The 13,447-nt window shown below is 36.6% G+C and overlaps 1 protein-coding gene across 7 annotated transcripts in view; it reads right to left on the reverse strand.

Annotated features, from left to right (window-relative positions):
* tlcd3a (TLC domain containing 3A) overlaps nucleotides 1–13,447 on the reverse strand; it is a 56,014-nt gene that overhangs the window by 16,369 nt on the left and 26,198 nt on the right. For all 7 annotated transcript variants that reach the window (XR_015492045.1, XR_015492042.1, XR_015492046.1 and 4 more), the window contains exon 3: nucleotides 1,358–1,577. Coding sequence is in view for 1 of the 7 variants with exons in the window: in XM_087254630.1 (XP_087110756.1) it covers nucleotides 1,358–1,577 (220 nt within the window). In the remaining 6 variants the exon portion in view is untranslated. The remainder of the gene's footprint in view (nucleotides 1–1,357; nucleotides 1,578–13,447) is intronic.

The following is a 13,447-nucleotide window of genomic DNA, read 5'->3' on the forward strand; positions in this document are numbered from 1 at the left end:
AGTGTTTGTGTGTGTATATACATTTGTTTATGTATTATGTGTGTGCACATGTATGTGTGTGTATGTGTATCTGTGTACGTGTATGTGCGTGTTTGTAAATGTGTGTCTATATTTGTATTTGTGTGTATACGTGTATCAGTGCGTACATGTATGTATAAACAAACACACATGCATATGTGTGTGTATATATATGTGTGTACATGCATGTATGCATGTGCGTGTGTGTTTGTGTGTATATGTATGTATGTGAGTGTTTGTGTGTATACATTTGTTTATGTATTATGTGTGTGTGTACATGTATGTGTGTGTGCATGTGTATCTGTGTACGTGTGTGTGTGTGTGTGTGTGTGTGTGTGTGTGTGTGTGTGTGTGTGTGTGTGTGTGTATGTATGTGAGTGTTTGTGTGTGTATATACATTTGTTTATGTATTATGTGTGTGCACATGTATGTGTGTGTATGTGTATCTGTGTACATGTATGTGCGTGTTTGTTTGTAAATGTTTGTCTGTATTTGTATTTGTGTGTATACGTGTATCAGTGCGTACATGTATGTATAAACAAACACACATGCATATGTGTGTGTGTATATATATGTGTGTACATGCATGTATGCATGTGCGTGTGTGTTTGTGTGTATATGTATGTATGTGAGTGTTTGTGTGTATACATTTGTTTATGTATTATGTGTGTGTGTACATGTATGTGTGTGTGCATGTGTATCTGTGTACGTGTATGTGTATGTGCGTGTTTGTTTGTATATGTGTCTATATATGTATTTGTGTGTATATGTGTATCTTTGTGTACATGTATTTATGTACACACATGCATATGTGTATGTGTGTGTTTGTGTATATATGCATGTATATGTGTGTATGCGAGTGTTTGTGTAAGTGTGTGTGTATACACTTGTATATGTATTATATATGTGTGTACATGTATTTATGTGAATGTGTGTGTATAGTCATATATTTGTTATATATGTAATATGTATGTGTGTGTGTGTGTGTGTGTGTATACGTGCATGTTTGTATGTGTATCTATATATTTGTGTGTATATGTCTGTGTATGTATGTACGTGTATGTGTGTGTGTGAGTATACGTGTTTGTGAGTAAATGTGTGTGTGTGTGTCCCACTGTATGCACTCTGTCAGTGTAACAGCTGCTATTAAGGTAATTGTTTCTCACAGATCAGATACTTAACAGACACAAAAGCACTGCATCCCCCTCTTTTTACATTCCCTCTCAGTTGGTCCTGGCTATAGGTGTCGGTGGTTATCCGAGAAGGCCCATTACTGTATTTGCCCTCATATCACTGGCTGTCATATCACTCATCTCTGTGTTTGTGTTCAGTCTCTCACCAGAGTCACAGGCAGCAGGATGGTGAGGAGCGCAATGTGATGGAGCACCAGGAGGAACTCTTTCCACACAAATGAGTTGATGGTTCGTAGAGAGTGGCGCTTGTAGTCTTTGTGACCTTTGACCTTGAAGCGATAGTAATGGCTGAGGTACATGGCGAAGATGTCATATGACATGTAGGGAACACCGTACCAGATGACAAAATAGGTGGCCAGCCAGTGCCTAGAACAGAAGACCAACACAACAGGTGAGCAAATCATGCGTGAAGTGAATTCTAATGTTGATTTCACACAGACTTCAAACAAATCCTCCCATTCTAGACATCAAACCTAATGCTGAACAATATATCGTTTGAGAATTGTGTGTTATCTGCAATAGTCATATTGCAGATATTAAAAGATAATGCTATTATTAAACATTATATTTTTAAGCTATTTATACAATGATAAGCATCCTGGTATTTAACATTAGATTTGTTGTAATTTCAAGCCAATTCCATGCGTGTTCAATAAGAAAAGGTCAGAAAAGGGTACCAAAATATTAGTAATTTATTAGATACAAATGAACAATTCGATGACAGAGCTCTGGGTTATTTTACCCCAATGCAACACAAGAATTACATTCAAGAGGTTCGCAATTAACATACATTTCCTGACTCCAGCATTTATACACAACTGATTTTTAACAGGTGGAGTTTGGTGTAATGGCACTTTTCAGTCATTCTGCAGTCCTATGGCTCTTCTACCCCAGACATACTTCCTCTTTCTGCAACCCTTCTCTGCATACCAGAACTAAACAATTACGTGCATCTTTATTATATTTCACAACTTCTACAAGCATTATGACAACTTGTGACATGACTATCTAGACTGCAGTCTAGAACAAAGGCCGCCACCCTAAATTTTTTCTTATTATGTTACACTAAAAAAGTGTTGCATGCAGAACTGTTGCAAACTATTTATTTGTGTTGAATTTAAACAAGCAAATTAAGCTTAATAATGTTCAACTTAATTTTTTTGTTTAAATTCAACACAAATAAATTGTTTACAACCAATTAACGTAAAAAAAATTGAGTAAATCCAAGGAATCATCTCTGAATAATTTTTTTTCAGTGTATTTCCATCTTGACAGCATTTTCTTCTGAAAAGTATGCAGCACAGTAAAAAAGAAGGATTTCTGGTCAATATGTGGTATCATACAAAAGAAAAAGACTGATTAATCTGTTGTTAGTCTAAACATTTTTCTAATAAAAAATAAAGACAAAAAAGTAATAAAATTAAATTATTTTTTCCCCACAGATTGTTACATTTTTTAACTTTTTGGATGCTTTCACACCTAGACATTAGCCCCTTTCACACAGTGATACCGGTAAATATCTGGAAAATTTCTGGATCAACTTTAGAGGTAAAATCAAAAAGCTCTGTTAAACACAAGCAAGGACGTTACAGATTTTTTTCTGTAAAAGACCATTCACTCATCCATTCCAAAATACCGGTAAATTCTGACATTTCAGAAACAATTACTAAACGGCTGTGATTTTATTTGTACAAATTCGACTGCATTACTCAGTCAACTCTGTGGATGGATAAGTATTGTGAACAACTTCGATGAAAACATATAGAGGAACAATTTTGCATGTCGAGATGTACATAATACGCGTGTGTGCTGGTGCTCACCAGCTGCTTTATGTGCATACGCGATGCATCAAAGCAACTGAAGGAAGCAGAGCTTGAAGATAAACAAACAGCGGCTTATCATAAGCATTTTATCGATAATTTTTGACAGTTGGCATTAAGAAGGAACATAGAAACATTATCTGACTAACATCTAGCAGCTAAATGTGTCTGGAAAAATATTCAAAGACTTTTATTTTTATAAACAGCACAGATGGGAATGTGTCTGAAGGTTCTGATTGGCTGGAGTAGACATCTCTCGTCAGTGCGTTATAATCGAGAACGCACTCTTTCCAGCAATCTTCCTTCTGCGTTTACAAAGAGCAGCATTCCAGCTTTTTTTAATTACCGGTAACCTTAAAACTTTTCTTTCCGGACAATTGCCCAAACTACTGTTTTTCAAAAAGGGCCTGTTCACACACACAGACCTTTACCGAAAATTGCCTGTAATTGTCCGGAAAGGTCTGTATGTGTGAAAGGGGCTTTTGTTTCGGAACCTAGTGCATTTCCCCTGTTAGCACAGTTCGTTTGGCATATGTGAATCCCTCAATCGCGGTCAGATCTGCACCAAAACAATCGGTCAGAGATCACCTGAATGAGGTGGTCTCAGCTCGATTGAAACAAACTCTGGAGCGGAACGATTGTACTGAGAAAGCAATACAATCCAACGAACTAAGGAACCAGGCTATATCACAACATATTAAAGATATGTAATAGGCATACTGGTTAATGTGTGTTTCATGTCGAATACGAAAGTGAAAGCATGCTGAACTATTAAAGAGAGCTGTTTATCTTTTTAAAAATGGATAGAACTGTAGTCTTGGTTTATCTGTTATTTCTCTCTATATTGTAAAGCAGGGGTGCCCAAACTCGGTCATGGAGGCTGGAGTCCTGCATATTTTAGTTCCAACCCTAATTAAACACACCTGACCCAGCTAATTAGGTTCTTACTAGGTATACAAAAACTGCCAGGAAGGTGTGTTGAAGAAAGTTGGAGCTAAACTATGCAGGATACCAGCCCTTCAGAACTGAGTTTGGACACCTCACCCCTGTTGTAAAGCCTATAATGCATAATTCTAGCTAATGGCTTTGTATGAGAAAGTCTGCATTTATATTTGGTGACGATGTCTGTGGGTGTCACCATTCAAAATAAAAGCACAGCTTTTCACTTATCGTCATTAATCAAAATAAGGACGCATAACAGATAAGCGGGACTCAGAAAAATAAACCGTGGAACAGAACAAACAATAATCTACAGCTGTTAAAGCATATTTAGACTCCCCGGAAAACCATAAAGCAGTGGTCCCCAACCTCCGGGCCACAGACTGGTACCAATCTGTGGGTCAATTGGTACAGGGCCGCACAAGAAATCATTAATAATTTCAGCTTTATTTATTATCCGAGTCTATACAATGTTTTATTTTAAACAATGACCGTATTCTCTCGGTTACATCTCGGTCTCCAAAATTTAACCCACAAGCAACAAAATGAGTAAGAAACAGACGTCTGTGGAAAATTTCTTTGCGAAGGGGAAAAGGTCCAGTGAAGACCCACGAACTGCAAAGGAATGCATCCGCAACCCATTTGTCAAAAATCAGGTGAATCCAGCATGTCAGTGCAAGAATATCAACTGCTGGAGATTGCAAATGACGCCGGACATTCACATATTGCATTTTTTCCACGCACAAGTTCGTTATTTCCAGTTGAGGCAACCGCATATTGGGAGCGATATGTGCAAGCGGTGCAACACGCTTGAGCCTTCCAGGCGCACCCATTCAAGTAGATATCACTGCAGCCCGGAGACACCGGAAGTAGGTTGGAGGACCTCCAAGTGGAAGGGACTTACAAGTAGGTTGGCATTAGTTGGTGTAGGTGGAGCAGATATTAATAAATCCCAGCAGGTTTGGGTTAAGGTTTGGGGTAGGTGTAGACGTTAATTAAACACTACAGGTTACTGTGGGGTTGGGTTTAGGTTCAGGGTAGCTGTTGACATTCATAAAGCACAATATTGGACTCCGTGTCATGTACAGGACATTAAATAAATAAAAAACTCCAGGTTTGTACAGCCCACTTGGAGCTCAAAGGCCCACCCACTTGGAGCTGGCTCTGACCCCTGTTTATACCCTTCTCCACCCATTTGAAAACATCTTCAGAATGCTGTGAGTGAACTGACCAATCAACTTTATATTTTCTATGCAATATACACGTTTTGGTAGACTTATGTTCTCAGACAGATAAGACCACAGATTTCTCCATAAATAAAACTTGTATCAGAGTTGCAGCAATGTTTTGTCGGATTGTCATCCTCTGAAAAAATGCTTGATGGTCGCCTAGCAATCTACGTAAACACTCTGACACTCCCTCCCGCTGGGCCATGGTAAAATTGTCAAGCGTTGACCTGTCCGTGTTGATTAAACATTTGAAGACTACTGCCATAAAGCACTGCTTATCTATTTACTTTGGTTTCTCTCTGGGGTATGTTTCCACCATTTTTGTCAATTGGTGAAGTTTGCTCCTCTCCAATGGCTCCACTGTCTTGCTTGGTTTTGGGACTTGTGAAGTTGCGCATCAATGGATTTGCTCTTCAGTGTTTAGACTTTAAACAATGACAATTAAACCACACTGAACTGAACTAAACTGAACTTCGACTCTGAAAACTGCACTGACACAGTTTCATTTTACTAGAACTTCTATGTTAAGCTGCTTTAACACAATCTACATTGTAAAAACGCTATAGAAATTAAGATGAATTGAATTTTGCTAGTAATTTATTATAATTGCTCCAAATGCACATAGAAAAAGTCAATTTCAGTCGATCTAAATGAATGAAATCTTTCAATGTATTCAAATCATCTGGTGAAATTATATTCATATCATATATAGCAGCAAAACAAAATATGTCAGATTTTCCAATATCGTGTAGCCCTAATCAAAACATTTTGGTGAGAAAAATGTTTGCTCAAAAACATTAAGCTACACATATTACTGAGCACATATTACTTCATGCAAATCCAAACCAAGCTAAGTTTATCTGTAGATTGTTAATGTCGTTTTACTGTTACATAATACATAATTTATGTACCATTTTAGTGGTGCTTAATATTTATCCAACCAACATTTTCAGTAGTGTAGATGGTACTGGGACAATTGCTTTAAGTATAACGGCTCCTGGTATTTCAAACTGCTTTTTTACCACTTAATGAAGAATAAAAACTAACCTTGCTGTGAACGAAGTCCATATTTATTACTAACTTATATAATTTAATTCTAATGACATAGTAAACCGACGTGTGTGCGTGAGTCTGTGTGTGTGTGTGTGTGTGTGTGCGTGAGTGCGTGTGTGTGAATAGGATAATCTACAGCAAAGTCACACTAATCCACAGACTCTGTACATTCGATTAGTGGTAAATTCTTTAATTACCACGAGATCTAATGGCTGAACCACCCTAAAGCATTTCTATACCATCCATGCACGCCAAAGACAAGATATACACCAATTACAGTGCTCAGCATTATTGAGTACAACCCATTTTGAAAATGAATATTTTGATAAATTTCTCAGTGAATATAGGCAATGTATTTTTAATGCATTTAAACAAAACAGATTTATTGAACAAATAAATTGTCACCAAACATATTTAGAAATTAAAAGATAACAATTAAATTCAAGCAAAATATTGCAAAAAAAAATAAAAAACTACAAAATTTCAACTAAATTATTCCATTTTACTCTTGATTTTTCTCTTTTTTAAATTTGTATTTAATATTTTTCTATAATATATAAATTTGCGTGTCCTAGTTTTTCCATTATCATACGTTATTCTGTTAGATAAGCCAGATTTGGCTTCAGAACTGACTAATCTAATGTATATGCGCAAATATAATATTTAATAGCTTCCTATTAAAAATATGAATATAAAAGAGATATTTATGAGGGGTGAACTTATATATGCTGAGCACTGTATACAGTAAATGTGAGGCCTGCACAAACAGTCATATCCATATTATTATCATTATAAACATTTCCTATTTTATACGAACTGCAGATATACAAGCTTCAGAAGATTTAGAAAATAGTAGCACGCATTTTATAATACTTTTCAGGTGATTTTTATTTTTAAATGGCAAAATAAATTATTGAATTCCCTTAAATAATTTTTTTTAAAAGACATTCCATGTCAAAAGTGCATGTACCTCCTCCAGTATACAAAAAAAGTATACTGATACTGATACTATTTTATATTCATAAAATTAATACTTTTATTCAGCAAGAACTTATTCAATTCATTTAAATCACAGTAAAGCAAGTTTCAAAGTATTTCTACAGTTAGAGTCAAAATTATTAGCCCACCTTTGAATTTTGTTTCTTTTTTTAAATATTTCGCAAATAATGTTTAACAAAGTAAGGAAATTTTCCCAATATGTCTGATGATATTTTTTTCTTCTGGAGAAAGTCTTATTGTTTTATTTCAGCTAGAATAAAAGTAGTTTTTAATTTTTTAAACACCATTTTAAGGTCAAAATTATTAGCCCCTTTAAGCTATATTTTTCGTTCAATAGTCTACAGAATAAACCAATGTTATACAATATCTTGGCTAATTACCCTAACCTGCCTAGTTAACCTAATTAACTTAGTGAAGCCTTTAAATGTCACTTTAAGCTGTATAGAGGTGTCTACCTAGTCATATATTATGTACTGTCATCATGGCAAAGATAAAAGAAATCCATTATTATAAATGAGATATTAAAACTATTATGTTTAGAAATGTGTTGAAAAAAATCTCTCTGTTAACCAGAAATTAGGGAAAAAACTAACGAGGGGGCTAATAGTTCAGGGGGTTTAATAATTCAGACTTCAACTGTATATCAAACAAATGGTGTTTATCTGCAGTTTTCAGGTGCAGTATGTAAGTTTGACACTAGGTTTTGCACGCCTGGATCAAACACACGCAAGCCCATGTTGCCAGATTGACGACATCAAAATCAGTGTGCCTGACTATCGACTAGCTGTTTTTTTGAAATCGTGTTCTAAATAAAGGCAAAGGCACGCGATAGAAGGAATATTTTCCATATTAAAATAAGTTTTTGTCGTAACCAACACCTGAAATGTGTATTTTAGAACAGATTCTATTTCTCACAAGTAAACAGAAAACTGACAATGATCACCTCAGGTACACCTCATGCGTTTTATTCAGTGTTAAATGCTAATAATGTGGGTTTAAATGTTATTTTACATGAAATTTATTGCCACTCTACTGAAAGTAGCAGCAGATAGTTCACCTCAGGTCTTGAAAATAAAATAAACCGTTTGAAATGGAACTTTAGAACTATGACTCAATGTAAACCAACACATATCAGTGATTCAGTACGCACATTTTATCGTGTTAAAGAGGTTTAATATGTATTAATAAAATTTTAAACCATACCATTTCGTTGGGGTGCAGTGAGTGCTTCTGTGCTTCTGAACGGCTGTATTAAAATTTCTGTCGTGTTTGGTCTGGTGCAAACATTATCACTGCAAATCTCGTAACATAGCGTGTTGTTAGAACACGGGGTTACAATGTAACCTGCTCACCTAATGCTTACATTCGTAATATTTATATTGTTTGTTAATTAATAAACATCTTCATGTGAAATCTGCATCTCATTTTCTGCTAATGTCCACCAGAGATCTTTTTTTCGATGGCATGAATGAATTGACTGAATGAATCAAATGTATGGTTTTCCGCAAAACCAACCCGGGTTGCTGAAATAAAATTGGCTAAACTGGCATTGGGTGGGTTAAAGGGACCAAAATAAGGACAGACCTTCTGGCACTGAACGCGCATATGTTTTATAAAGCGAATGCCCTTCCAGCTGCAACCCAGTACTGGGAAACACCCATACACTCTTATTCACACACATACACTATGGACAATTTAACTTACCCAATTCACCTTTAGCGCATGTCTTTGGACTGTGGGGGAAACCGGAGCCTCATTTATAACATTAATTTAATAATAAAATTTAACAATTTATAACAGCTTTTTATTTGCCATTGTTAGTAAATTCAATAGAGTCACATGATGTATTACTACAATAAAAGAGTTATTAAACATGCCTAGCAGTTTCTAAAAAAAGCCTTTTCTGTTGGCATTTTGAGACATATGCATCACCATATGGAAGTATTTTTTGACCACACTTCGTTATTTTTGTTCATTTATTTATTTGCTGGAAATTAGAACTAAATTTTTAGAAATAGTCTTGAAACAAATTTTTGTGCTAAACAAACAAAATAAATAAGTACGTAGGATAATGGAATGTCTTCAGTGGAGTGGGTACAACACAGTCTCCTTATTCACAAAAGTAAGAATAAAAAGTAAGAGAAAATAAAATAAAAAGGTCGATTGGAGGAGGCTCGTTCTTTATTCTCTTGCTGCAGATTACCTGTTAAACTGTTTTCTCACTAGTGAAGTGTTTAGTTTTTTCTCTAACAAAGTCAAATCCACAATGGCATGACGTAACTCATTCTTAAAGGAAATTGGAGACGAGACGATGACTGGTTTAATGCATGTTATACTCAAAACACACCTATAACTCATTAAGAGAATAAGCTCAACCCTGTTAGACCATGCACCAAGACGTAAACTATATTTTTCCATCCGTAAAATAGCAAAAGTGGATTCACACTTCCTTAATGCTTTTGCGCCATTTGCTTCACACTTTGATTGTAAAATAGAGCCCACAGTTTTACCAGAAAAATATAAAACTTTTTTTTCTCAATTGTATGCTCATTTTTTGTCCCTAGAAATCAGTTTTAACCTAATTTTAATAATTTATCCCACTACAAAATTACCCCAAACATTCTGAAATTGTGAATTCTTCACAAAAAGATGTTATTTATTCCATCTGATGAACTTTTTTTTCATATCGCAATGTAGATTTGTTCCACTGTATTGCAGCTCTATATCTTGAGCAAACGATGACAATTTTGGTTGCGGAGTGACCTGTTCCTTTAACACCCGGTGTCATTGGGTGCTCCTTGTCACTCAGGATCAATGCTGCGCTTGTGCTCAAGCCAAGTATTAAGCCTGCGGGGGATTAGCAGGGTGGCTGGGAGGTTTCTCTAGGCCCGCCTGGCAAGTGCCTTCTGTGGATTACTCTGTTACGCCACAAACACACGCAAGCATTTCACCCGGTCCACATGAACAGGTGGCAGAGGCTGAAATTACAGGTGTCAGCCCAGTGCCATAGAAGGGCAGAGGGAGGAAGGGCACAGTGCAAGGTAACAGCTGTTGCCCTGGGATCCCGTGTGCCTAATCTCTTCCTCCTGTGCCCTTGGGGAGGAGGCGGAGCCAAAGGGGTTAGCAGATGTGGCGTGGGAATAGAGGTAATCGCTGATGCTCTACGGCTGCTGGGATTGGCCGCTGAGATATACACAGATATCGGCAGGTAGGGTCTGATGGACCGCCCTTTTAAAGCAACACTGCACCACTTTTGATCATCATATGCAGTTGAAGTCAGAATGATTAGCTCTTCTGTGATTTTTTCAGATATTTCCCAAGTGATGTTTAGCAGAGCAAGGAATTTTTCACAGTATTTACAATTATATTTTCTTCTGGAGAAAGTCTTATTTGTTTTATTTTCAAATAAAAGCAATTTTAAGGTCAATATTATTGGTCCCTTAAGCATGAGTTGATTTAGATTGTCTACAGAATAAACCCCTGTTATACAATTACTTGCCCAAGTACCCTAACTTTCCTAGTTAACCTAACTAACGTAGTTAAGCCTTTAAAATGTCACTTTAAGCTGAATACTATCCATTCATTTATTTTCCTTCGCCTTACGCCTGTTTCACACCGCAAGCGTCAGCGGCGCGTGAGCAGAGCGTGAGCAGCGCATGTGTTTTCGGCGTCCATGTTAACAGATTAGAGCTTTCATACCGCACACAGCAGCAGCGCGTCAGAGCGAGGCGTGAGCGTTGCCGAAGCAGCAGTGCAGCGATAGTTTCGGCGCTGGGTCTATTTTTGACGCGCTGCTCACGCTCAATTAAAGTGACAGTGCATTGATAATGACCAAAACTCATTGAATGACAGTAAAAAGTAGCAATTTTACCCAATAAATGCGTTAATAATGTCAAATGGTTTATATATGGTCATTCAAATTAACTTAAAACGATTTAAAACGGCAACAAACATTTATTTAGGCCCGAACTACAAAACCATATGTAAAACTATTTTAGTATCAGTTTTGCTTAAGTTGCACGCTAGTGTTGTAGGAGAGGGGAAATAGAATATTTACGGGATTTGTAGTCCATGGCGAAGTGTATTGTGGGTAGTGTAGTTCAACACGCATGCTGGATGATGTGAGCTCGCTGTGTTCTGTGCAGCTGAGCAGAGGAAGAAAGTTTTAATCGGCTTTGTTTTATGTTCACTCGAGTTATTCCTACCGGGAGCTGTTTGCACAAATTGCACTGTGAATCTGACAACACGAAAATAAGTAAAAGAATGGCATCATTGGTTACTTTTGTCCGTCTCATCTTCTGCACGAGCATTAATTAACGAGCTGTTATTCTGCCGCTGGACATCACTGAAGCAGAGAAAGTAACACTAGTTTGATCATGTATAAATATCATTATAACTATATTGTATAAATATTATTATAACTAGGTCTACAGCAACCTGATAATAAAAAAACAAATGACATGATATCGCAGGCGATTGTCTTCTGACTGTAGACACTTCTCATATAAGTTAGCTTGAGAAGCATACAGTACTATTTGATCTATAGAATTTGTAAAATAAACATTTGCCGGTTAAAGAAACAGCACCGGAGGGGCCTTGGTGCAGATGAAAAGTTTAAAAAGTGTATTTGTATATAGAGAGACATGGGTAACTAGATAGAATAGACAGAGATAGGTTGATCTCTGCAGCAGCTGCCGAAGAGCTGCGCGCTGCAGACGCAGCTGGTGTGAAAGGCAAACGCCTGCATGCTGCTACTGCTCGACATACGCGCTGCTCACGCTCTGCTCACGCGCTGCTCATGCGCCGCTGACGCTTGCGGTGTGAAACAGGCGTTAGACCCTTAGTTTATTCAGGGGTCGCCACAGTGGAATGAACCACCAACTTATACGGCATGTGTTTTACACAACGAATGCCCTTCCAGCTGCAACTCAATACTGGGAAACACCCATACATGATATGATATCATATCATACATACATGATATGTATGATATGATTATATATATATATTATATATATATATATATATATATATATATATATATATATATATATATATATATATATATATATATATATATATATATATATATATATATATATATATTGTGTCTTCTTATCTACTCTCACTTCTGCAGATCTATGTGCCCTCCAGAAACTTGCGTTCTGTGAATGAATGTCGCCTCGTGGTTCCATCCCATAGAGGGAAGAAATCACTTTCCCAAACTCTCGTATTCAATTTGCCCAGTTGGTGGAATGAACTCCTTAACTGCATCAGAACGGCAGAGTCACTCGCTGTCTTTAAGAAACGACTAAAAACTCAACTATTTAGTCTCCACTTTCTTCACTAATCTGCAATTCCCTCTCTGGCTCCACCACTAACTACTACCAAAAAAAATAATAATAATAAATTACTAATGTTTTGCTTCTTACACTTTCTTTACATACCTGACACTTGCCTGCAGCACTTATTCATTGTTGCTCTTATAGTTGTGTAAATTGCTTCCTTGTCCTCATTTTTAATTCGCTTTGGATAAAAGCGTCTGCTAAATGACTACATGTAGATCAGATTTTTACCTGTCAATGCGAGTCGAACATCATTAAAAACCATAGCGAATGACGTCAACTCTGACCCTTTTATTTCAGATCAGACTTCAGCAGAATCCCAAACTTTAAATCTCATACAGGAGGATTTAAACAGCTTTTATATTGTCATCGAGCACAAGTGTTTAAGAATGTTAACGAGAGAGACTGAGAGAGCGGAACCATATAAACAATCTAAACTAATATAAAACCGTTGCATACACCACGTGCATAAATCACGTCATAGACATAACATTAATATGCCTACTGGTTTAAAAAAGCCTGTAATAAAATAAAATGGCCAAATGATAACTTTTCTGTCAAACTATAGTAAAACAACCAGTCTAAAAGAATAAAAAAATAAATAAACCCTGCGAAAAGATTAAATACAGGAACGGAGAAAAGGATGCTCTTTTATTATTAGCTGCCAGTCAGTGTCTGCTCTTTTTTTCCTGGTCCTTGCACCCTTGCCGTCTGCTATGTAAATACAGACAATCGGATTCGAGTCACTTTTAAAAAATGATGTAAGCCAGTCATCAAAAAAAAAAATCGGATTTGACCATCAAGATCTGCAGTGTTAATGCAGCCGAAATGAAGGATTAAATAGAACATCC

This window comes from Danio rerio, chromosome 5 (genome assembly GCF_052040795.2).
Source record: "Danio rerio strain M-AB ecotype USA chromosome 5, GRCz13ab, whole genome shotgun sequence".
In the NCBI taxonomy this organism is placed as follows: Eukaryota; Metazoa; Chordata; class Actinopteri; order Cypriniformes; family Danionidae; genus Danio; species Danio rerio.